The 20,022-nt window shown below is 41.5% G+C and overlaps 4 protein-coding genes and 1 long non-coding RNA gene across 7 annotated transcripts; 1 reads left to right on the top strand and 4 right to left on the bottom strand.

Annotated features, from left to right (window-relative positions):
* Positions 1-9,413: 9,413 nt before the first annotated feature.
* On the bottom strand, positions 9,414-11,576 carry LOC9648834 (late embryogenesis abundant protein 1). Of its 3 annotated transcripts, XM_024681360.1 has the most exons (7): positions 11,115-11,261; positions 11,032-11,060; positions 10,333-10,965; positions 9,968-10,268; positions 9,854-9,907; positions 9,684-9,773; positions 9,414-9,622 (listed from the first exon to the last, which is right to left on the bottom strand). In XM_024681360.1, the coding sequence occupies exons 4-7, from the start codon at positions 9,998-10,000 to the stop codon at positions 9,530-9,532; spliced, it is 270 nt and encodes an 89-aa protein (XP_024537128.1). In that variant the 5' UTR covers positions 10,001-10,268; positions 10,333-10,965; positions 11,032-11,060; positions 11,115-11,261; the 3' UTR covers positions 9,414-9,529. The 3 variants fall into 3 exon arrangements, with proteins under 3 accessions (XP_024537128.1, XP_024537127.1, XP_024537126.1); XM_024681359.1 differs by lacking the exons at positions 9,414-9,622; positions 9,684-9,773; positions 9,854-9,907; positions 9,968-10,268 and adding an exon at positions 11,275-11,367 and having other exon boundaries at positions 10,369-10,965; positions 11,115-11,208; XM_024681358.1 differs by lacking the exons at positions 9,414-9,622; positions 9,684-9,773; positions 9,854-9,907; ... (1 more) ...; positions 10,333-10,965; positions 11,032-11,060 and adding an exon at positions 11,275-11,576 and having other exon boundaries at positions 11,066-11,208.
* LOC9646567 (peroxidase 73) lies at positions 11,468-13,032 on the top strand. The gene is made up of 4 exons (XM_002976357.2): positions 11,468-11,910; positions 11,990-12,184; positions 12,296-12,461; positions 12,512-13,032. Exons 1-4 carry the CDS (start codon positions 11,695-11,697, stop codon positions 12,919-12,921), a joined length of 987 nt encoding a protein of 328 aa, XP_002976403.1. The 5' UTR covers positions 11,468-11,694; the 3' UTR covers positions 12,922-13,032.
* Positions 13,033-13,244: 212 nt separating this feature from the next.
* On the bottom strand, positions 13,245-15,574 carry LOC9646566. The gene is made up of 8 exons (XM_024681176.1): positions 15,518-15,574; positions 15,329-15,468; positions 15,159-15,279; positions 15,008-15,104; positions 14,869-14,951; positions 14,743-14,808; positions 13,704-14,696; positions 13,245-13,493 (listed from the first exon to the last, which is right to left on the bottom strand). The coding sequence occupies exons 5-8, from the start codon at positions 14,932-14,934 to the stop codon at positions 13,245-13,247; spliced, it is 1,374 nt and encodes a 457-aa protein (XP_024536944.1). The 5' UTR covers positions 14,935-14,951; positions 15,008-15,104; positions 15,159-15,279; positions 15,329-15,468; positions 15,518-15,574.
* A 72-nt stretch (positions 15,575-15,646) lies between these two features.
* On the bottom strand, positions 15,647-15,967 carry LOC112348571. The gene is made up of 3 exons (XR_002993112.1): positions 15,889-15,967; positions 15,763-15,834; positions 15,647-15,696 (listed from the first exon to the last, which is right to left on the bottom strand). It is a non-coding gene; the product is annotated as an uncharacterized LOC112348571 (long non-coding RNA).
* A 742-nt stretch (positions 15,968-16,709) lies between these two features.
* On the bottom strand, positions 16,710-18,912 carry LOC9646565 (G-type lectin S-receptor-like serine/threonine-protein kinase SD2-5). Its single transcript, XM_002976216.2, has 3 exons — positions 17,741-18,912; positions 17,489-17,576; positions 16,710-16,826 (listed from the first exon to the last, which is right to left on the bottom strand). Exons 1-3 carry the CDS (start codon positions 18,910-18,912, stop codon positions 16,710-16,712), a joined length of 1,377 nt encoding a protein of 458 aa, XP_002976262.2.
* Positions 18,913-20,022: the final 1,110 nt, after the last annotated feature.

Genomic DNA, 20,022 nt, shown 5'->3' with positions numbered 1-20,022 from the left:
TTAAAGAGTTGTTATTGACACTTTTAAAGAATATCTCATTGATTTCATGAAATAATTTTAGTGTCTTCAGCTCCAAAATATAACATTTAATTTATTTGTAAAAATGTTTTAAAAAATGCAGAGAACATAGCATTTCTCAAATGTACTTTTTTTATAAATTCTAGTATACTTCTAAATTATATTGTATATAAAGAAGGCATCCTTGTAAACAAGACAAAACTCAAGTGATTAAAACAATGTTTCCATCATATAATTTAAAAAATCTTTATTGTTTTCAAGGTAAAATTGGCTATCATTTTATTCACTAATCTTTTAAAGAAAGATACTTCATTTATATGGAATGAAAATTTTCAAGAATCATTTTTAAGGCTTAAATAATGCTTTAAAGAAGCATCTATGCTTGTTAAACCAAATTGGATAAAAGAGTTTCATCTATAAGTGGATATTTTTTATATTGCCACAAATGCAATATTATCCCAGACACAAGATGATCAGAAAGATCATTTTATTTATTATGCTAGTAAACACTTAAATACTATTGAGTATAACTACATAATGACTGAAAAAAATGTTTTAAATGTAATTTACAGCTTACAAAAATCTAGGCATTATCTTTTGGCAATAATAATAATTATCTTTGCTAATCATAAGGCTCTTTTATATCTCATCAAACAACTGTATATATCTACTTGACTAACTAAATGGTTTTTAATAGTACAAAAATATAATCTTAAAATGGTATATAGACCTGGAAAATATCATAAACAAGTTAATTTCCTAAGCCGCATCACTACAGAAGAGTCACCTAATAATAAGGTAGACGAACTCTCATATACTCACTTATTTGTAATCTTTGTGCCTACCACTTGGATGGAAGATATATAAATCTATCTTTATACAGTCACTGTTCCACCTTACTATAACTCGTCAAAGAAAAAGAAATTGTTTGTTTTGAAGACACAACTTTACTCTATTATGGGGGAGTGCCTATCTAAATTAGGCATCGATGGAACACTAAGAAGATGTGTTAATATACAAGAAGGAAGAAATGAAATCTTAAGAAAAGTTTATTTAGACCCATCAAAAGGCCATTTTGCAAAAGTCCTCTCTTGTATACATGTCTAACTAGAACATTAATGTGATAGACAGAGTCATTTTGGAAGCATTCATTGATGCACTTCATCCACACACATTAGCGATGATTCTCATCGATAATGTAAAATATTTTCCTCACAAATTGTTGAGTCTCAAGATGGCTCATAAATATGTTGTCAAATTTGTGGAACTTCATTTTCCAAATGTTATCCTAAACCCTCTCGATTTTCAGTGAAATTGAGAGGGTATTTATTATTCTTGGCTTGAAGACCAAAACAAAGAACATACTTATATTTGTCCCAAGGCTATTCTGTTTGTACAGATTATAGATGTCCATGTTGACAAATTGACGTGAAGTAGATTAAACAATATTTGTCTAAGTGAATTAACATAGTGGGATCTTTCAGATCATGTTTCCCAAGCTTTCCCACTTCAAAGATTCTAGAATCGTGTGGTTATCAAAACTGTCTCCTAGAAATGCTTGTGTAAGCGAATAAATTTTCTATTCTACTTTAGTCACTTAATCACACCTTCGACCACTTGGAAAAGTCTCACTCACAACCTTCATAAGTTTTATTCTAGACTTAGGGTTTATTAACCTCGAGAATGGCATCTTTACCACTCAACCTTTGCCCTTGGTCCAAGTGCTTCACATTTTCGATCCCATGACTGACACCCAAAAGTACCACTGATATATCAACCTATTATGCTAAAGCCATGCCCATTCACCTTTGTCAAATTAGTAGTTTAACACCACCTACATCACAATCCCATCTCTTAAAGATTGAGCCATTCATCCATGAGTGATTATCCAATATCCACTCTTTAGCATCCTTAGGATGTCTGCAGACATAAAGAACAACCTTCCCTAATATCTCTTTTATAATCCCACCAAGTCCCTTTTCTGTTCATGGCTGTGTTCATCAATATTACCGGCCCACAAGCCTGACCATTAAGTCCCATAGTCCTTTGTGATTTCCTCACCACATGACTGTATCTTTGGTCACTACACCAGAGGATTATTATTTTTCCTTTTCACAGTCTAAGACTTTGGGACAACATTTCAAAACACTATAGCCCTATGCAAGCCTCATGAATACTCTCATCACCTTCCGCTTTTGGGTGCTCTAGCCATGGGCTTAGAGTGAGGTTCCATTGAGCCACACTATGTATCCAAGTAGGTAGTGCCACCTACGCTTGGACTGAGAGTATTGACCATTCAATTTCCCTGGGGAATTAGAGCCAACTTTTGAACAGTTCACCAAGTTTCCACATTTGTCTATCTATATTCACTTTAGCTTTGGACTCGTCAATGGGACAACAAAGTTGTCACTATGGAAACCTTAATTTAAAGGTTAAATTAGTTATCATTTTGCATCTCATTTTCCTCATATTTTGTTTTCTTTTATCTAACATCTTTATCCATTTGTAGTTGTTTTTGTTTATGAAAACAAGAAAAAAAAAACTCTTTAAAAAGAAAAAAAAAAAGAAAAATGTATAAGAAGTGGTTGTTGGTGGTCATCCACTGGTACACCACTCCAATGGGCTGCTTAGGCAAGCTTAGCACTAGCTGACTCAGCATACATAGGCTAATTCAACTCAAAGTTGCTGCAGCCCATTTTCCCTGTGTGGCACTTGAGATGCCCGTCTCACCTAGGCCAACTCACTCATGGTAGCTAATTTGCTAGCATACTAAACCTAATCGAGCACTTAGGCCACAGTGTGTTTTGATGTGATATTTCTTTTTGTTCTAACTCTAAATACTCTTCATAATAATTTTAAGCATGTTTTTGAATTTGGTATAAAGATTGGAAGACAATATAGACTTTTAATATTGTATAACAATATAGTGTTTTTATACTTATGATAGACCTTATCATAAAACCTAAATGCCAAAACATAAAGGTAACAAAATGAAAATTTTTCTTCTCTATTATCAAGATCACCCACCACTTTCTTTCTCCCAAAGTCTTGTTTCAAAAAGTTTTCTTTGCCGACATTTTAATCTTTCTCTCAATTTTGTCTTATTGGAGGCTATGATTTGCAACAACAGTAGTGTAATTGAACAATTAAAGTTTCTTCTTTTAGGTGTGGGTGAAGATGGATAACATTAAGATTTTTAGCATTCCAAGTCCAAGGAGATTCAAGTTTTTGGATCTCCAATTAAAATGTGAGGTTGTGATCATAGCAAAGTGAATGTGAAGCAAGAGTCAGTTATCATCATTTTCTCCTTTTATATTTCCAGTGGAAATGTCAATTCAGTGCTAACCAAGAATCTACCAACTTCAACTTCACAAATATTCAAAGTTGTTTATAACGCTTTCTAGTTTTCCCACTTCTTTATTGTTTTTGCATCAGCCCGTTAGCAAGTTCCCATCCATATACAATGGCAACATCTTTTTTGAACTACCACCTCTTGTTAACTCAAGATGAAAAGGGATGGAGACCAAGCAAGATGTCCATAACTAGTCCAAGATCAAGACCACATATTTCCAGCATTTCAAAAGCACAATGTTTATAATTCATTATAGCAAATATTTGGATTGTGTAAATGAATTATACAATCGAGAGCACAGTAAAAATTTAACATTTTTTTAAGGATTTATAATCAATCCTCCCATCTGTGACACCATTGGTGTTAGATTCAAGTGCTAGTTTTGCAAGAATGCTCCATTATATTGTGCCATTTACAGGGCCAAAATATACTACTTTCTTCCACAAGATGGAGAAGTTGGTAGAGTTGTAGTACATATTAGCACGCACACATATCCAATGTAGAAAGGGATACAAAAAAGTTCAATTAACCATTTCAAAGATGTAATGTAGATAAAGATTGTGAAAAACTCATCTACAACTCCGAAGCATGTTCAAAAGATAGTGTTGAAGGATTTTATCACAAACACCCTACTCGATTAAGGCTGCAAGAAGACTTAACTACATGCTTTTCAATAATATTTCTCTTATATTTTGTTTTATTTAGGATAAAATCTTGGATGTGTGAACCTTGACAGGGGAAACTTTAGTAAAAAATTGACTTTATCCTTGAACTAAAATTAAATTATCTCTACAAATTTATCCATGGGCATTTATTAAATCAAGTCCTATTCATTTTCAAAATGTTTACTATAAGCCCTATTTTTGGTGTAAATCTTGTCTCCTAAATGAATATGTCTGGGTCAAGTGACTTTGCTAATGCATGGGTACATTTTGACCATATGGAGCGGGTATTAAGTTGGACAACTATAGGAGCTCATATGTATGATCTAAGGTAATTATTTTTTCTCACTGTCTTAAAATGGTTTTAAATATTGCCCCTTTTATAGGTTATATTCCAACTTGACAATTGCAATAGTAAAGTTTAAAGTACAAACCAGGAAATATTTTGGAAGTTTTTCTCTGACATTGCATTGAAGCAGACTGGTAAACTTGCCAACTTTTACAGTTTCATAGCAGATGGGGCTAGGGCTAATTAGAATGGTGTTTGGGCAAATGGTCAACCTAGAAGGTCATGAGAGAACTTGTGAATTCCATTGGGTTTAGAGCTTAAACTAGCACTGCCACCTTATCAAGTCAAGTTTTTAATTAGCATTTAAGGAGTTTTGCAAATAATAGTAGGTTGCACCTTCTGAAAAAGAGCATGAGGCAAAAATAAACAAAATCTGAATATGGTGGCATGAAGATGGTTATACAAACGTAAGTTGCCTACCATAACTTGAGTCATGGTTGAAGTGGTGGGAAATTAAAATGTTCCAATGGGGACATCACTCTCTTCAGGTTTGTTTTTCTTTTTACTTCTCTTTTTATTGCCTTTTAATATCATGTTTCTCATTATGACCAATCACATAAAGATCTTGTATACACTTCAATTGTGAATCTCTTAGAGAATAAACATTGGAGCTAATGTTCTTTTGAGGCAAGGAAAGGAAAGATAAGTCTATATGAAGCATATTTATCAAATTTGATATGTGCTATAGAGTAGTTTTCAAAAGCCTCCCTAAAAAATCTAAATTCAGAAACTTACATTTAGATGAGATTGAAAACCCTTGAGAAATTTGGTTTCAATTTTGAAAGGAGAGTTGAGACATGAGTGATAGAACAAAAACTATTCCCACAAAGATGCATAGGAGGTTAGCAAAAAAAAGTAAGGCAATTAAATTTATTAGTACTATCCAAGTAGAAGCAGATCCTCCTTCTTGCACATGTCTAAACTTTATGAAGCATGAGGAACATGAGAAGGCATATGCTCCTTGCAAGCATATATATTACATCTTCATTAACATCTTACATAAGGATTTTAATAGGTAATTCGTTGAGTTCTAGCAAAATCCAATATAAGGTGTCTAGGGATGCTTCTGAGGGGCAAGTGTTGGGCTTGGATCCGCGGTGACAAGTTTTCTTCTGTTCCAACCCCATGTTTTTATAGGGAATGAAAACAAGTAGGATTTCAAGATGGTGATGGCTATATTGTTACAACACTAATATCAACTATATGAAATAGCTTGAAGACACTATAATGACTAAATCTAATGTAATACTTAAAGAATGGCCAATTGCTAATGGGGTCACATTCACCTTAGATGAATTTGAAAACCTTGAGAAATCTAGTTTCAATCTTGAAAGGAGAGTTGGAGATATAAGTGACAGAACTAAGACTATTCCTATATAAATGCATAAGAGGATAGCAAAAAAAGGTAATTAAATTTTTTAGTACCGTCTTCAACAAAAACAAGGTAAAATAAGTTTAGCTCAAACACTTGAGTGCGAAATTCTTTCCATGAAGTACATCATTGTGATTACAAAGGAGTACATAGTCAAAACAAAAGGTGGAAAGTATATAATTGTCATTCAAGATCTTCCTTTTTGCATATGTCCAGACTTTATGAAGTGCGAGGAACATAGGAAGGCATATGCTCTTTACTGAGTTGCAAAAGATTTTTGGAGCTAACTAGGTTTTCAAAAACTATTGATGTTTATTCTCTATCAATAATATAAACTTATTATACCTTAAATAATTAATAAAAAATATTTTTCATTTCATATATTTGCAAGTGTTCATATTACTTGTGTGTTTTCATTTATGTTTTTACCATCTCAAAAATATTTCATGGTAATCTTTCAGATATATGATGTTACATATATACCATCATAATGATCATCGCCATTATTTCTGCTAAAAGCTAGAAAATATATATTTCTGCCAAAAGCTAGGAAATATATAGGGTATTTCTTAAAAGTTATGGAGTTTTCTAAAATAAGTAGAAGAGCATTCTTTTTCGCCTAATTTGTTATACCCTTTATCATTGCATTTATCTTCAACTCGTGATCATTATCTTCACTATCTTCTCTTTCTTTTTCTTGTATAGTTTAGTTGTTTTGTGCAATAGAATGACTATTACAGATTCTAACCCTTGAATTACTACTTTGGAAAGAAATATTACAAAAGTTAAAATTACTAACACTAGAACTAACAAATATTTTTATGTATTTCCCTCTCTTCAAATGATAGTGCAAATGAAAATCCATAAATTTTAGACACTATTTATGACAAATGTATCCTAGAGAAGAACCAATATACAATAAACTTACATCAATAATTTTTTTTTCCTCTCAAACTATTATATGGCATTATATAGAATCTTATTTCAAATTTAATAATTTTTAAATTTTGACAAACTTGATATTTACTACACAAAGTACAGATTTAAGGAAGTGACAAGAAATTTTTTTCTACAAACATCTTATTTTATGTTCTAGCAAACATCTCTAATATGGCATATAATTAGTATTTAAATTGTTAGAATAATATAATTTGTAGAGAGTTGTGAAATTATTAAATTCACTATAACCTTGATATTTTAAGGTTTATAGTGTTTGTATTAAATTACAATTGAAAATTGAGTTCAACTCGTGAGCTCAAGAGTGGTCTACACTCATCTTCCACCATCTCAAGCTCAACTACACCGGAAAAAAGAAAAACACAAGCATATGAATAAAGGCACTGATGTTAAAGAGATTACTTTTACATTATAATATTAAAATCAAACTTGTTAGCAATATTTAATTCAAACTTTACCTCCTCTTGGAGGACTTTTGATTGTGTTCTTCCTTGTCCTGTATGCCTTCCCATATTCCTTCACAACTTCTGGATCCTTCACACAAGTGGGAGCGGGTGGAAAAAAGAAGCAAAAAAAAGAATCAATATTCAAGGAATGGTAAGAACAATAGGATCTAATAGTATACAAATTTTCAACAATGTCTATCAATATTTTGAAAATGAACGTTACTCGGATATTCTTTTACTAGAAAATTCTCAGTAAACTCAAGTAAAAACCAGTCAAACATGGCAAACTGCCACTAAGAAGAGCATCCCCACTCACTGGATTTTCTATATTGCAGCTTGAGCCTGTAAGCGATGACTGCAACTCGCACTTGCAGCAGCTGCACCACAAGAAAATCTACGCATTTGGAACCACGTTTTATTCCTGTGTACAATCAGCACGAAACAGAAGTGAAAGATTTTTTTTCTAAAATATAGAATGACAAATCAAAGCCAGAGCTCTGATGCTATTTTGGGACTAACTATTGGTTTACGAAGTTTCAATTCAACTTTGAATGTTCCACAACCGGTGGTTACGCCGCGTTCAAGGGTGAATCCTACACTTTATCACTCCCATACTATATACCAGGGCTCTCTGGCATGTAAGCCTTGTGTTTCAATGCAGCCAAGATTACGCAAGTTCTACATGGATTAAGCTGGAAAAAACTCTTGTAACTAGATCATGCCTAGAACTGGAATGCAGAGCCATACTTGGTGGCAGTACTTAGCTTTTCTTGGCTAAGTTTATTTAATCATCATCCCGTTTCCTCACATATGACTGTGGTTTTCTTTTAGACTGTTTCGAATAAAAGGTCCTTGAGTTTTGCATTATTACTTTTCTTCTTCCACTAGATAAACTCCCTTTTCATTGTCTTCTTCAACATCCATCCACACATGCCTGCAAAACAGTAAAGACTGGCCTGGAAATTCAACAAGAAAATTCAGCCTCCTGAATAAGTGAAATTGATTACTCACAATCTCTTATCCAAGAACTGCGAGGAAGGGAAAAGGATGCCTTGCTGTAGACATCTTCATAAATCAGCTGCAGCATGTAAAAAAAAACAAAAAGGATGAGAAGCTCTACAAAAGATACTCATGTCTATCAAGTAAACGATAATATCGTTGACAGAAGCCATCTGCCACATTGCATTCTTTTCGAGCCATGGGTGGCCAACACAGTAATTTCCCCTCCATGCATCTCCTGGAGCTCCTCCAAGGAGAACTCATTACTCCAGATTCCTCCCAGTGAGCGTTCTCGCACAGGCAAACAAAGATACCAGCAAACGCTCTTCCAAAAATTCTGGTTACTGCAACATAAAGCTGCTCAACGGCTTGACCATCGGCTGATCCTACATGACGCTTGACGTGCTCCACAAATGACTTCGTGGTGGAGCCGCGCAGCTCTTGGAGCTCCGCATGGTCGCTCTTGCCTTTGGTGGTCATGGCCCGGATCAAGCGTCCTATTGTCGCACTCTCGTCACTCCCCAGCCAGTATACTCTTCTGACATCTCCTCGCGCTTGAGACCAGTTGTTGATGGCATCGCCATTCTCCATCCCTGTGATCATCATTCACGATCACTTCCTGTAGAGATCGATATCTCATCCAAAGCTAAGCTCCATGACGCTGTTGTTACCTCGCACATTTGGCGCACAACAGGCGTGAGAACAATATCACCAGCCAGTACTTTCAGGACCGTGTCGAACCACTGCGCGAGTCTCCGAGGCATGAACCTTGATGGTGAATCCAAGATGTAATGATTCCTCGTAAAGATCACCAAGGCACTGTGTGGATCTGCATCCTTCGTCTTGGATGAGTGTTTGTGGCAAGTTGAGGAAAGTAACACCACCGCCTCCACCATGTTGCATTTACCTGCAAGTGCTTCTTCGCTCGCATCTGAATTGAAGTTGGTACCATCCTGTAAGAAAGCAGTTTAGTCAAGATGCAAAGTGCAAGTCAATCAAAAGAAGTACAAACTTTTTGGCGGCTTTAAAGGCAGGCAGATTCTGGTTATGGTAATCACCAGCAAAGATTACGAGCTGCACAACATCCGGTGTGGGCATTTCAAGGACGTGACGAACAGCCTTGTGCCAAATCCTCCACCTGAGATCGCAAACTTCGACCTTTTGCTGGGATGCTATGAGTCGGCCTCACAATCCTATCATTTAAATATAACCTAAGACAGTTTAATTTAAACCACTTTCATTGCTTAGAACATAATTTGGAGAACTAAATTCCGTGCAATGATCGTCGTTGTATTTGCGCTATGGCCTTTCTCACGATCGACAACATTCGCGCATAAGGTCTCTTATTTTCACTCAACTCTTTGGAGCATTCGTTTACGCCTTCTTGTTGTCCGCAGTCATCCTATCTCCAGTTCCAGCCAGAGTTTCCTTCGTTTTATCCGCAGCCTGTTTCACCTTGTCTCCCATCTGTGAGATCCAAAATTTCCAATAGTTTGTCAATCGTCTTTCAGCTAAGAATTGTTTCTACCTGCTGGAACATACCGCTGGCTTGATCTTTGGTTTCGCCAGCCTTGTCCCTGGTCTGCTCCATCTTTTCCTGAGCAGTGCCTTTCATGTCCTGCGGATCAACACTCTCGGAATGAAACAAAAGAGAAGAATAAACAGAAAAGAACAATAAGAGAAAAGAAAATACTTCACCTCTTTCTTCTGACCGGCTTGGTCCATCTTGTCTTGAGCACTCCCCTTGAGCTCCTGATAAACGAAACACTTGAGAGTTAAGATAACACACGAAAGCAGACAGAGACACAATACCTCTTTCCTTCCCTGCGCGCTGTCCGACGACATGTTGAGAAAGAATAAAAAAACGAGAAACTCCCCTTTGACCGGTGGGATAGCTACGTCGCAGCAAACGCGCGCACTGATGAGCGATGGATTAGTCCCAAAGCTGGCCTTTTTGTAGCTACGGCGAGCCTTGCATGCGACCTGACACGTTTCCTGGCCATGGAAACGGAAGGTCCTGTTTATTCTGCAAAGTGATCGTCATCAGCAACAGTTTCCATGCAAAGAATCCTGAAAAAAGAAAAAGAAAAACGAGAACCTGCCTGTTTGTCCCCTGTACAAACGGTATGAGTAAACTAAGAGGTAGAAGCATTAAACAACAACAAACCATGACCCACCTCTGCGTGAGTGGGTGCCAAGCTTTGATGCTGCGGTTCTTCACGACGATAAATATTCGATTCAAGCGCATAAAGTGTCTCCCAGAGGAATAGAACCAAACTCTCCCCATTTATATCCTTCATTCCGCGTGAGTGGTGTTGTTGGTGTTGTGGTCCATCCTCCATCCTCCATTTCCCATCCCAATCCATACTGTTATGTCCTGGTGATGCTTTTAAAGACGGTACCACACGTCCCATTCCAAATTCACTTCCACCTTCCTTCATCTTCTTTGCCGCCTTCACTCTTCTTTTTCTCTTCGCTTCCCTGTTTACGAGCTTTTTCCTCGCCTCTAGAAGCCTGCCTGGAAGTCGAGAGGCCTGACTGACCAGAAGATTATGTACCAGTACCACACTCTCTCCAGAAAGCTGCCGCCTTTCCTTCTCAATCAACATTGCTGCGTAGGCTCCGCTTGCTTAGCCACCACCACCACCGCGGGATCAAAAAGCTTTCATATTTTCTTGCCGCTTTGTCGCATCTACCGGGCCTCGAGATTCTATTTCCCTCGTCCGCCAGTCCGTGAATATAAAAGTCGGGGCGCCGTAGAAAAATGAGCTGTTAAGCAGCTCATTCCATGTACCTTGCTCGAAGGGCCCCTGGAAGCACACGAGTAAAAGAAAAAGAGTGAGAAGCTTCAGCAGTAAACAACGAAAAATACGTACCTTGAACTGTAAGAAATCAAAGAGATACTCTGTGTAAGAAAACAAAGAGATAGTTTGAGCAATAAACTAGAGAAACTACGTACCTGGAAACCATGAACTGGTAACTTTGCAAGAAATCAAAGAGATGCCGTTTCTGCAGTAAACAAAGAACGCTACGTACCTGGAAACCATCAAACTCTGTCAGAAAACAAAGAGATGAAAGAATGGTCAAGTTCCAGCAATAAACAAGAGAAAACTACGTACCTGGAAACCATGAACTGGTAACTTTCCCTCACGCAATCCCAGAAAAAATGATCTCGCGGAGACGGAGTTACGCGTCGAGGATTGTTGCAGAGATCCAAGCGTGGGGCCGCGGGTATCAGTCTTCGTTCTCGAGCGTCCAAACGTTCCAGACACAGTCGGAGATATAAAGCTGACCACAGCTGGAAAGAACCAGACGTCGCCGCTGGGTAGTTTTGGCCTCTTTTCAATTCCAGCGCTTGTCTTTCCCTCGGATGTCCTTGCATTTCTCCTCCAGCTTCCTTCATTATATCTTACGTCCTCTTTCTTCTTCTCCTCCTAGACTTGCGTGAGTAGATCTTTCCCCTTTTTCCCATTTGCTCCTCGCAAGCAAAGCCTCTGAGAGAGCGCTCTGAGCTGATTGAGTAGTCGAGAGATAGCGCCATGCTAGTACCAGTCCAGGCCTCTTGTCTTGTTGCTTTGCTGCTGCTACTCCTCTTTGGATCCGGCATTCATGCCCAGCTCTCTCCAGGCTACTACAGCAGCTCCTGCCCCAATGTGGAGTCTATCATCCAGCAAGTGATGCTCCAGAAGTTCAAGATCACACCCAACAGCGTCCCTGGCACGCTGCGGCTCTTCTTCCACGACTGCTTTGTCGATGTAAGTCCAATCTCCCTGTAAGTTCTATCGCCTTCCTTCGTCCCAAAGGTCTGAGTTTTCGAATGGAATTCGGCCGCAGGGATGCGATGCCTCGGTGCTCATCGCTTCCACGGCCAGCAACAGCGCAGAGAAGGATGCCGAGATCAACTTGTCGCTGGCAGGCGATAGCTTCGACTCGGTCATCAAAGCCAAAGCTGCTGTTGAGGAGAAGTGCCCCGGGGTCGTCTCTTGCGCGGACATTCTCGCCATTGCCACCAGGGACCTCGTTGTGCTGGTGAGTGATTCTCCTCCATCTTATCTTCGTGTCCAAGGAAAAAAAAATCCTTTTTTTCCCTTGGTCTTTGTCCTCCGAGTTTTTTTCTTGCATTGATTGTCGGGATGGCAGGCAGGAGGACCATCTTGGACAGTGAGGAAAGGCCGCAAAGATGGAAAGATCTCGCAAGCTTCAAGAGTCGATGGTAACTTGCCAAAGCCCGAGCAATCGGTCGACCAGCTCACCAAGCTCTTCGCTTCCAAAGGACTCTCTCAAACGGACATGGTGGCTCTCTCAGGTAAACTCCCTTCTCCTTCCTCTATCAAACTCACCAAAGAAATCTCTCAGGAGCTCACACCATCGGCTTCGCTCACTGCAAGGAATTCATGAGCCGGATCTACAACTTCAACAGCACTCACCAATTCGATCCCGCAATGGATCCCAACTTCGCCAAGGATTTGCGGCTCACTTGCCCCCAGTCAGTGGATCCAAGAGTGGTTGCCAACAACGACGTGACCACCCCCGCCAAATTCGACAATGTCTACTACCAAAACGCTGTGAGAGGAGTCACGGTGCTCGCCTCGGACCAAATCCTCCACAGCGACGCTAGAACAAGGGGCCTCGTCACGGCATACGCCGGCCAGCAGGGCGCATTCTTCGCCGCGTTCGCTACCGCCATGGACAACCTGGGAGCCGTCGGCGTCAAGACTGGAAACCAGGGAGAAATCCGAAAGGACTGCTCCAGATTCAACAGCTAGCGAGACTCCGCGGCGAGCATTCTTCTTTCCTCATAAACCCTAGCCCTAAACACGGAATCATTGTGGATATACTTCGTTTGAATTTGAATTTCTGGTGGTAACTTTTGTGTGTATTGGGAGCCAGTGCTTGTGTACTGGGAGCCAGCCTCTTTTGGGCGAACATGAAGCCACAGCGGCATCTTTGGTTGTGCTTTCTCCTTCCTGCTTGCTTCTGTCGAAGATCTTAATCCCCACACTTGGCAAACATATTGATGCCCAGGGGAGTGTCCTCGGGTAATCCGTGCTCCGGGATGATCCCGAGCAGATTTCGCAGGCGACGTTGGTCAATGTGATGTTGTCCCCATGGCGCGGAAGAGCTGGGGCGATTCGGAGCTGATTTTGGTGGTTCTCAAACAAGCTTCAACTTCTGTATTAAACTGAGTGTGTTTAGCGTCCACCAGCCGTGTTTCTTGATGTAATCCTTGAGCCCCTGCCAAAGCTTCAGGAAACCTTCGTAGGAAGATTGAGAGATCTTTTATGTTGCGTTGCTCGTCAGCTGGACTATTGATGAATCTTTTGGAAGTGCTCGCTCTCTGGCAATTCATTCCCATGAAAAACTTTGAGAAATCAGCTTCCATGTAGTGTTGGAAACCAGCGTTCTCCTTGTAGCGCAACGGATAGAGTTGCAGAACGAAAAAGGAAGTAGTGGCTTCCCATTGACTCAAAAATTTACCACCAAAGCTGATAAGCTAATACCCTTCCCCCTCAGGTCTATATGGCTCGAGTGTGTCGTTCCTCCAAACCGCAACCGGGTGAGGGGAGAACATCAGCCGTGTCTCCTCATCAAAATCACACTTGAACCCCGAGCAAGCGCGAGTGTAGACGCTAGGCAGGTTCGAGAGCACGCCGGCCGTCTCAGGCGATGTCACCAGGTTGTAGTCGTTGCACAGGTCCTGGACAATCCCCAGTCCCTGGCTCCTGCTCCGCGCCTTGCACACGTACATGCGTGGCCAGTCCATCCACGCGAAGTGCCACTCGTCTTTGAGGTCCGTGATCACCACCCACGGCTTGAGGGTGCGGCATTTGATGTTCACTCCCAGCAACATCACCAGCGCCCTCCATATGTGCAGCTCGTTAATCTCTTCCTTGATATAGTAGCCAATGATGATGTCCTCGGCCACACACATGTACACGAGCATCACGTCCAGCGCGAAGCGGAGGGTGTAGGGGAACTCCTCACCCGCGGTCGAGCTCCAGATCTCCTGCACGAAGTCTATGCCATCGCCGTCAACTACATGCGGCAGCCTGAAAAGATCGCCAACTTTGGCACGCTCCTCCAGGTACGTTACCGTGTCCCGTGGCCTCCTGCTATTCCACCCTGCGAAGGCTTCGCACTCGATTTCCTCCCGCGGGTTTAGCCACCCTTCCCCTCTCATAACCTCGATCTTCAACCGGGCGAGGACAAGCTTACAGTCTTCAAGTGTCATGAGATGGACCTCACACGTTCTGTTGCGTTGAATGCTAGCTACTCCAACAGAGTCACTCCGGTGGAATGTTAGCTCGTCTCCTGGAAAAATGGCGACGTTACGTTCCAGAGGACGGCCGTCCCTCACCAAGTAGCCTCTGTCCCCCACCTTCCTCCACGCCCTGTCTGTAATCTCAAGAGCCTGCTCCCCTGCGTCTGGAATATCAAACAGCGCCAGAAGTGAACCGTCTACGCCCCTGACCTGGCACTTGCCCATCGGACGCGGCAGCACTGGATATGACTTCATAGTCTTGAGTAGAAAGACGCTAAACTGCAGGTAAGAAGTCGGGTGAGCGGCCAACACATAAAACGCGTACCGGATTTCCCCCTGAAGCAATCAGAGCGCCTCGACCCTTGGTTCTCGCGTGCACCATGCTCAGGCTCTACATGTTACACAAGTGATCTCCTCCGTTCGCAGAAACAAATGAAACTTAAGCACTTACCTCAGTAGCCAAACGAGGTTCAGCGCACACTACGGTCCACTTCAAAGACTCCATGTTCAGTAGCATGGTTTCTTCTGTGGCGCCTAGTGTATAGATAGATATATAAGAGGTAGTCGGAGCATGGAAGAAATAAACTTACCACCAACAAGATAGCACTTGTCTCCGGTGACAGCAGTTGCAAAACGTGCTGCAGGTACGCGGGTCGGACCTTGATCTGGATACCAGGACCATTGACGCTGCAAACATTTTGGGCACTTGATCAGAGCTATATAATAAGACTCCGTGCTTACATTTACGAGATTCAGTGCGTATAGGTTCTTGCAAAAGCCAGATGAACCAGCTCCAAAAAGGTACAGATGATCGCCTTTATGCACCGCAGCATGGAAAGCAAGCGGTGGCGGGATGGATCCACTGCCACACGGAGGTATGGAACTGCGATCTTTCTATTGGATCTGCGTACCTTGCGTTAACCAGCTCCCACTGCTTGCTTTTCAGGTCGAGTGCATGTACCCGAGGGTGCAGCTGACCCTGAAAGTCCACACCGCCATACACCCATATTTTGCTCCCGATCAGGGTGGCGGAGTGACCACGAGTTGCAGCCTACATAAATCCGCATGAAGATACAACGAGACAGTCTTGAAATGCTTACCGGAATGTCTCCCGCCGTTTCCACAAGTGACCACTCATTGATATTCGTGTCAAACTCATAGACTGATTGATGAGCCCAAGGCATGAGAAAAGAGGAAAGCAAAAGAACCACACAGTACCGTGCATCTCTTCATCAGACGGAATGCCAACAACGAGAAAGAGCGTTCTTCCACCTGCTAACTGCAAAGCTCGTCGACTGTGTTTAAGCAAAGCCCGCTAGAAACAACTTGAACAGCGTCAACTCACCAGGCAATGGCCGGCGCACGACACGGGACAAGGTTGGGCTGTCGACCACTTCAAGCTTCCCAAGTCCAAAACCTCCACGAGAGTGTTATAAAGAACTTGAGAAAGATCCACGCTACTTAAACTCACCAGCACATCGTTCAAGTATCGGTCCGCGGAGCATCCTCCCACCACATACATCTTCTCCTCGATGGCAGCCGCGCTGTGCTGCAAGGGATTCAAGGTAAAAACCAGCCACAAGGACCAAAAAAATAGCATACCAGGGATCGGGCTTGTGGGATTCTCGACATCCAAAGGAATGTAAACTTTGATCTTACAGCTCGTGACACCTAGACCGAGCTACGTTCAATGGCATTCTCGTTCTTCGTCGTGGCCGTCCTTCGGATTTCGTGGCTTGAGAAATATTCGAGCCTTACAAGTGGAAAGAGGTGGGCGAGGGTTCCCAAACAGCGGCATATCTCGCCCACCTTCAGTCTCAAATCGAGCTTGGGATGGTTTGCCGCGACGAATCACACCAAGTGGCTGTCCGTAAAAAACCAGTTGGTATTCTCCGCCGATTTCTCCGGGACTGCCGACGCGGCAATTTGTCTCTAAAGCAATCTATCGATGCAGAGGTTCCGATCGAGGGCGCAAAGAGAGTCCGAGAGCGAGCTCCTCCTAGCGGCTTGGAAGTCTCAGCGGTTCCGGATAATGTGGACATGCAACCAGCGCATCTTCAAGACCTGGCTCGCAGCACCTGCGGCTCTTGGACTCCTGAGATATGCACTAGACCATCCGGATGGAATTCTTGGTGCCATGAATAATGTTGTCTTGACTATTTTGTAGGCGGCTCAGCAGCCTGAGCGCTTGCCAGTCCAGAAATGAGCTGGAGGTGACGACGATTTTTTTTCTTTGTTCTTTTTGGGGTGATTTTCCCATTCGCTCTCCCTTTTCTTGTGAAATTGAAGTTTTCAGCTCCAGCCAACGCCAACACGAAGCAGCTCCAGCCTGAATCCACGTCCCGAAGCACCCTGCCCATCGTCGTGAAGGACATTGCTTGCTCCAGATGCCCAACCCGGGCATATGCGCTGAGCATCAAAATCCAATTCATTTTATCTTTTTACCGGCACATAATCACTTGAAAATCTATGCTAGCAGCTTACACATTGAGCAGCGAACTCCATGAAACTCAGGTGATTTAGATTGTGCTTCATTCTTGCATAGTTGGAAGATTGTGCTTGTATCCGCCAAGAGCCTTAGATGGGGATACGTGGCAACAATTTTTGGTCCCCCCCCTTACAAGATCAACAACACATCAAGAATTAAATGAGCACAATACCATGTTAACATTTTAGTGTGATAACAATAAAAAAGAATAAAGAACACCATATAAAAACTTTTCAATATTAGAGAAAGATATCTCATCGTGATATTTTAAAAGTTTATTTCACTTTTCTCAATATGATTTTTAATTATTTTCTTATTTACTCTTTATTTTTAGATACAGTGTGAACTTAATTGGTACTTTTTGCACTATTTAAAAATAATATAATTCATATGAATTAAACATTAATATGTTCTTGTTGTTATGATTATTTACAAGTATAGCCCTTATTCATGGTCATTCTCAACTATAAATGTTTGTGCTAATTTATTTCAAAACATGAAATCTTATTAATTTTAATTTAAAATAAAAAATCTAAAAAAATCATGTCTTGTGCATTGCAGTCCCAACTTACATTCAATGAACAGTTGTGCAGATAGATCCACCTGCAGTCCGGTTGAAATCTTGTTGATTGCTTCCACTGCACTGGCCGCTGCAAATACCCAGCTCCCACCTATCACATTACAAAAGAAGAAAAAAAGCGAGTCAAAAAGAAAGAAAAAGAAGCAAAAGCATACTAGAACAGGCTTGACTCCTGTCACAGCTCCTTCGCTTCAAATTATTACAAGGCTTGATCCTCATCGAGCGCTCAAGCTTAAGCCCGAGTGTGGGCCGTACCCTCCTGTAGATGTAGAGCCTGATGTAGAGCCTGTGCTGAGAAAATCAACATGCTGGATGTACCCTTCTGCAGATGTACTCGTAGAGCCTGTCCTGAGAAGATCAACATGCAGGGTGCGAGATTCGTTCCTGGTTGAGAAGGGAGGGCCATCCACGGGAATGTCCTCCACTGGGCAGGAGCCTTCCAGCATCTGCACAACCTTCCCCATCGATGGCCTTGAGCTCCCGTTTTCTTGCAGACACTGGAACGCAATCCTGATAACTGTCCGCACGATTGCTTCATCACACTTGCCTTTCAGCCGCGGATCGACCAGCTCCATATCCTTCTCTTGTGTCACCAATTCCAATGCGTAAGCCGGGAGGTAAAACTTTTCTCTCTCAGAAACTCGAGAGAAGTTCCTCCGCCCGCTAATCACCTCCAGCAGCACGACTCCAAAGCTGTAAACGTCGCTTTTCTCTGTTATAGCAGCCTCCAGTAGCCACTCTGGTGCAAGGTAGCCTGGAGTACCTCTCATTGTTGTCATAACGTAACTCTGATCGCGAGACATGAGCCTGGAGAGACCGAAGTCCGCCACTTTCGCGACCAAGTCCTCGTTCAGCAAGATATTCTGAGGCTTTATGTCAAGGTGGATAATCTTCTCTACGCATTCCTCGTGCAGATATGCCAGACCCCTGGCCATCCCCAGCATAATTTCCATTCTCTGTTCCCAGTTCAGCACCTTCTGTTCGACACAATCTTGATAGATCCACTTGTCCAGAGAACCATTCTCCATGTGTTCATAAACCAGAAGCCTGTTTAGGCCCTCTGAGCAGAAACCAAGCAGTTTCACCAGATTCCAGTGATGAATTGTCCCTAGGATGGCAACTTCCGCATAGAATTGCTTCTTCCCCTGTCCTGTACTTTCCAGCTTCTTCACAGCAACTTTCCTACCATCTGGGAGTACACCTTCGTACACACCACCAAAACCACCGGTACCTAGCACTTTCGAAAAGTTATCTGTGATTCGTTCTAAATCCGAAAGGGTGAACCGTATCGGCCGCAAGTTCTCTATGGATTCAAGAACGGTGTCACTGTCATATTCAACAGCCTGAATCTGTCTCCTCTTCTTGATGAAGAACATCACCACTAAAATGTATACCACCATCACAAACAAGCCGGCAATTCCAACCATTGTTCCAGCAATAGAACTTTTAATATGACAAAATATCAGTATCAGCAGGAGTATTGTTCCAGCAGTGCAGAGTCCTAGAAATTGTACAATTGACAACCAACAACATAACAAACTACCTAGAACTCGCATTATCATCTTCATGCTCCAAGGCGTTTGCTGTGCCTGTGTGCAGACTTGAAGCCCTGAAATCCTCCCGTTCCTTCATTTCAACAGTATGGCGCATAGATTCTACCATGCAATAATTCCGGCTTTACAGTTGTCATCGTAATCATGCAGTCAAGGTTCTTGTGACCTGGAGGTCAAACTCCAATCTCAGCCGTCGATGCATTTCAGCGCCAGCCCAGGTTCGAATCTGCAGAGTCAAAGATTTGGAAAATAAACAAACAAGCTTGGGTCATGAGCTGAGCTCACAAGCTAAGCTCACGACTTTTTAAATACAAGAAAAACATTGGTTTGTCCTGAACTAACATCTTTTCATTTTTCAAATTTTTATTTAATCTAAATTCGACCAATAAAATACAAATATAAATATAGATTTGAACATTAAAAGCAATCTAAAAACACTTCTCAAGCTCTACAATTGTAAGGCTTACCTGATGGATGTGATGGTCAATCTTAAAATCTTGGTTTAGTTCCTGCATAAAAATGTAATAGATGTGCTTGAAAGCTAAATATACCTTTCCCTGTGTAAAATTTGGATAAGTACAAGATGGATTTTTGCAGATTTTGATAGTGTAGCTCGTACCCTTTGACGACTCAGTCACAACAATAAACTCTTTAGCTATGGCATTAATGTAGTTGATCCTTATGATTGTGCATTTCAACGTCTTTGCTAGCTTGATCTTCTTTTGTGCACCTTTTGAAATGGAAGACTTGTATTGTACAGCCTTCCCATTTCTAGTTGGTCGTGTATGCCAGTCTAGTGTTAACATTGGTGGTATAACAGTATCATTAGCAACATTTGAGGAAGTCTTCAACTTGAAACCAGCTCTCTCCAAACTTTCAATCTCTTCTTTCAAAAGATTGCAGCTTTGCTCAACTGGCCATTCCTCTTACACAGAATCTAGCTTCGAGATAATTGAGTTGTGGATCTGGTTTGTATAAGTAACA

The sequence above is a fragment of the Selaginella moellendorffii genome, unplaced genomic scaffold, assembly GCF_000143415.4.
Source record: "Selaginella moellendorffii unplaced genomic scaffold, v1.0 SELMOscaffold_30, whole genome shotgun sequence".
NCBI classification, from domain to species: Eukaryota; Viridiplantae; Streptophyta; class Lycopodiopsida; order Selaginellales; family Selaginellaceae; genus Selaginella; species Selaginella moellendorffii.
The sequence above is the reverse complement of the archived record's forward strand: the minus strand, read 5'-3'. Positions and strand labels throughout refer to the sequence as shown.

Bases quoted from the DNA above. Each gene is read 5' to 3' on its own strand.
- LOC9648834 (XM_024681358.1), bottom strand. From the start codon at position 11,558: ATGAAGGAAGCTGGAGGAGAAATGCAAGGACATCCGAGGGAAAGACAA.
- LOC9646567 (XM_002976357.2), top strand. From the start codon at position 11,695: ATGCTAGTACCAGTCCAGGCCTCTTGTCTTGTTGCTTTGCTGCTGCTA. The intron at 11,911-11,989 runs GTAAGTCCAATC...ATTCGGCCGCAG, and splicing joins TCCACGACTGCTTTGTCGAT to GGATGCGATGCCTCGGTGCT. The intron at 12,462-12,511 runs GTAAACTCCCTT...GAAATCTCTCAG, and splicing joins GGACATGGTGGCTCTCTCAG to GAGCTCACACCATCGGCTTC.
- LOC9646566 (XM_024681176.1), bottom strand. From the start codon at position 14,934: ATGCTACTGAACATGGAGTCTTTGAAGTGGACCGTAGTGTGCGCTGAA. The intron at 14,809-14,868 runs GTAAGTGCTTAA...TGTAACATGTAG, and splicing joins AACCTCGTTTGGCTACTGAG to AGCCTGAGCATGGTGCACGC. The intron at 13,494-13,703 runs GTTTGGAGGAAC...ATGAATTGCCAG, and splicing joins TCTCCCCTCACCCGGTTGCG to AGAGCGAGCACTTCCAAAAG.
- LOC9646565 (XM_002976216.2), bottom strand. From the start codon at position 18,912: ATGGTTGGAATTGCCGGCTTGTTTGTGATGGTGGTATACATTTTAGTG. The intron at 17,577-17,740 runs GTACGGCCCACA...GTAATGTGATAG, and splicing joins GGCTCTACATCTACAGGAGG to GTGGGAGCTGGGTATTTGCA. The intron at 16,827-17,488 runs GTTCATTGAATG...TTTGATGCTCAG, and splicing joins GTGGATCTATCTGCACAACT to CGCATATGCCCGGGTTGGGC.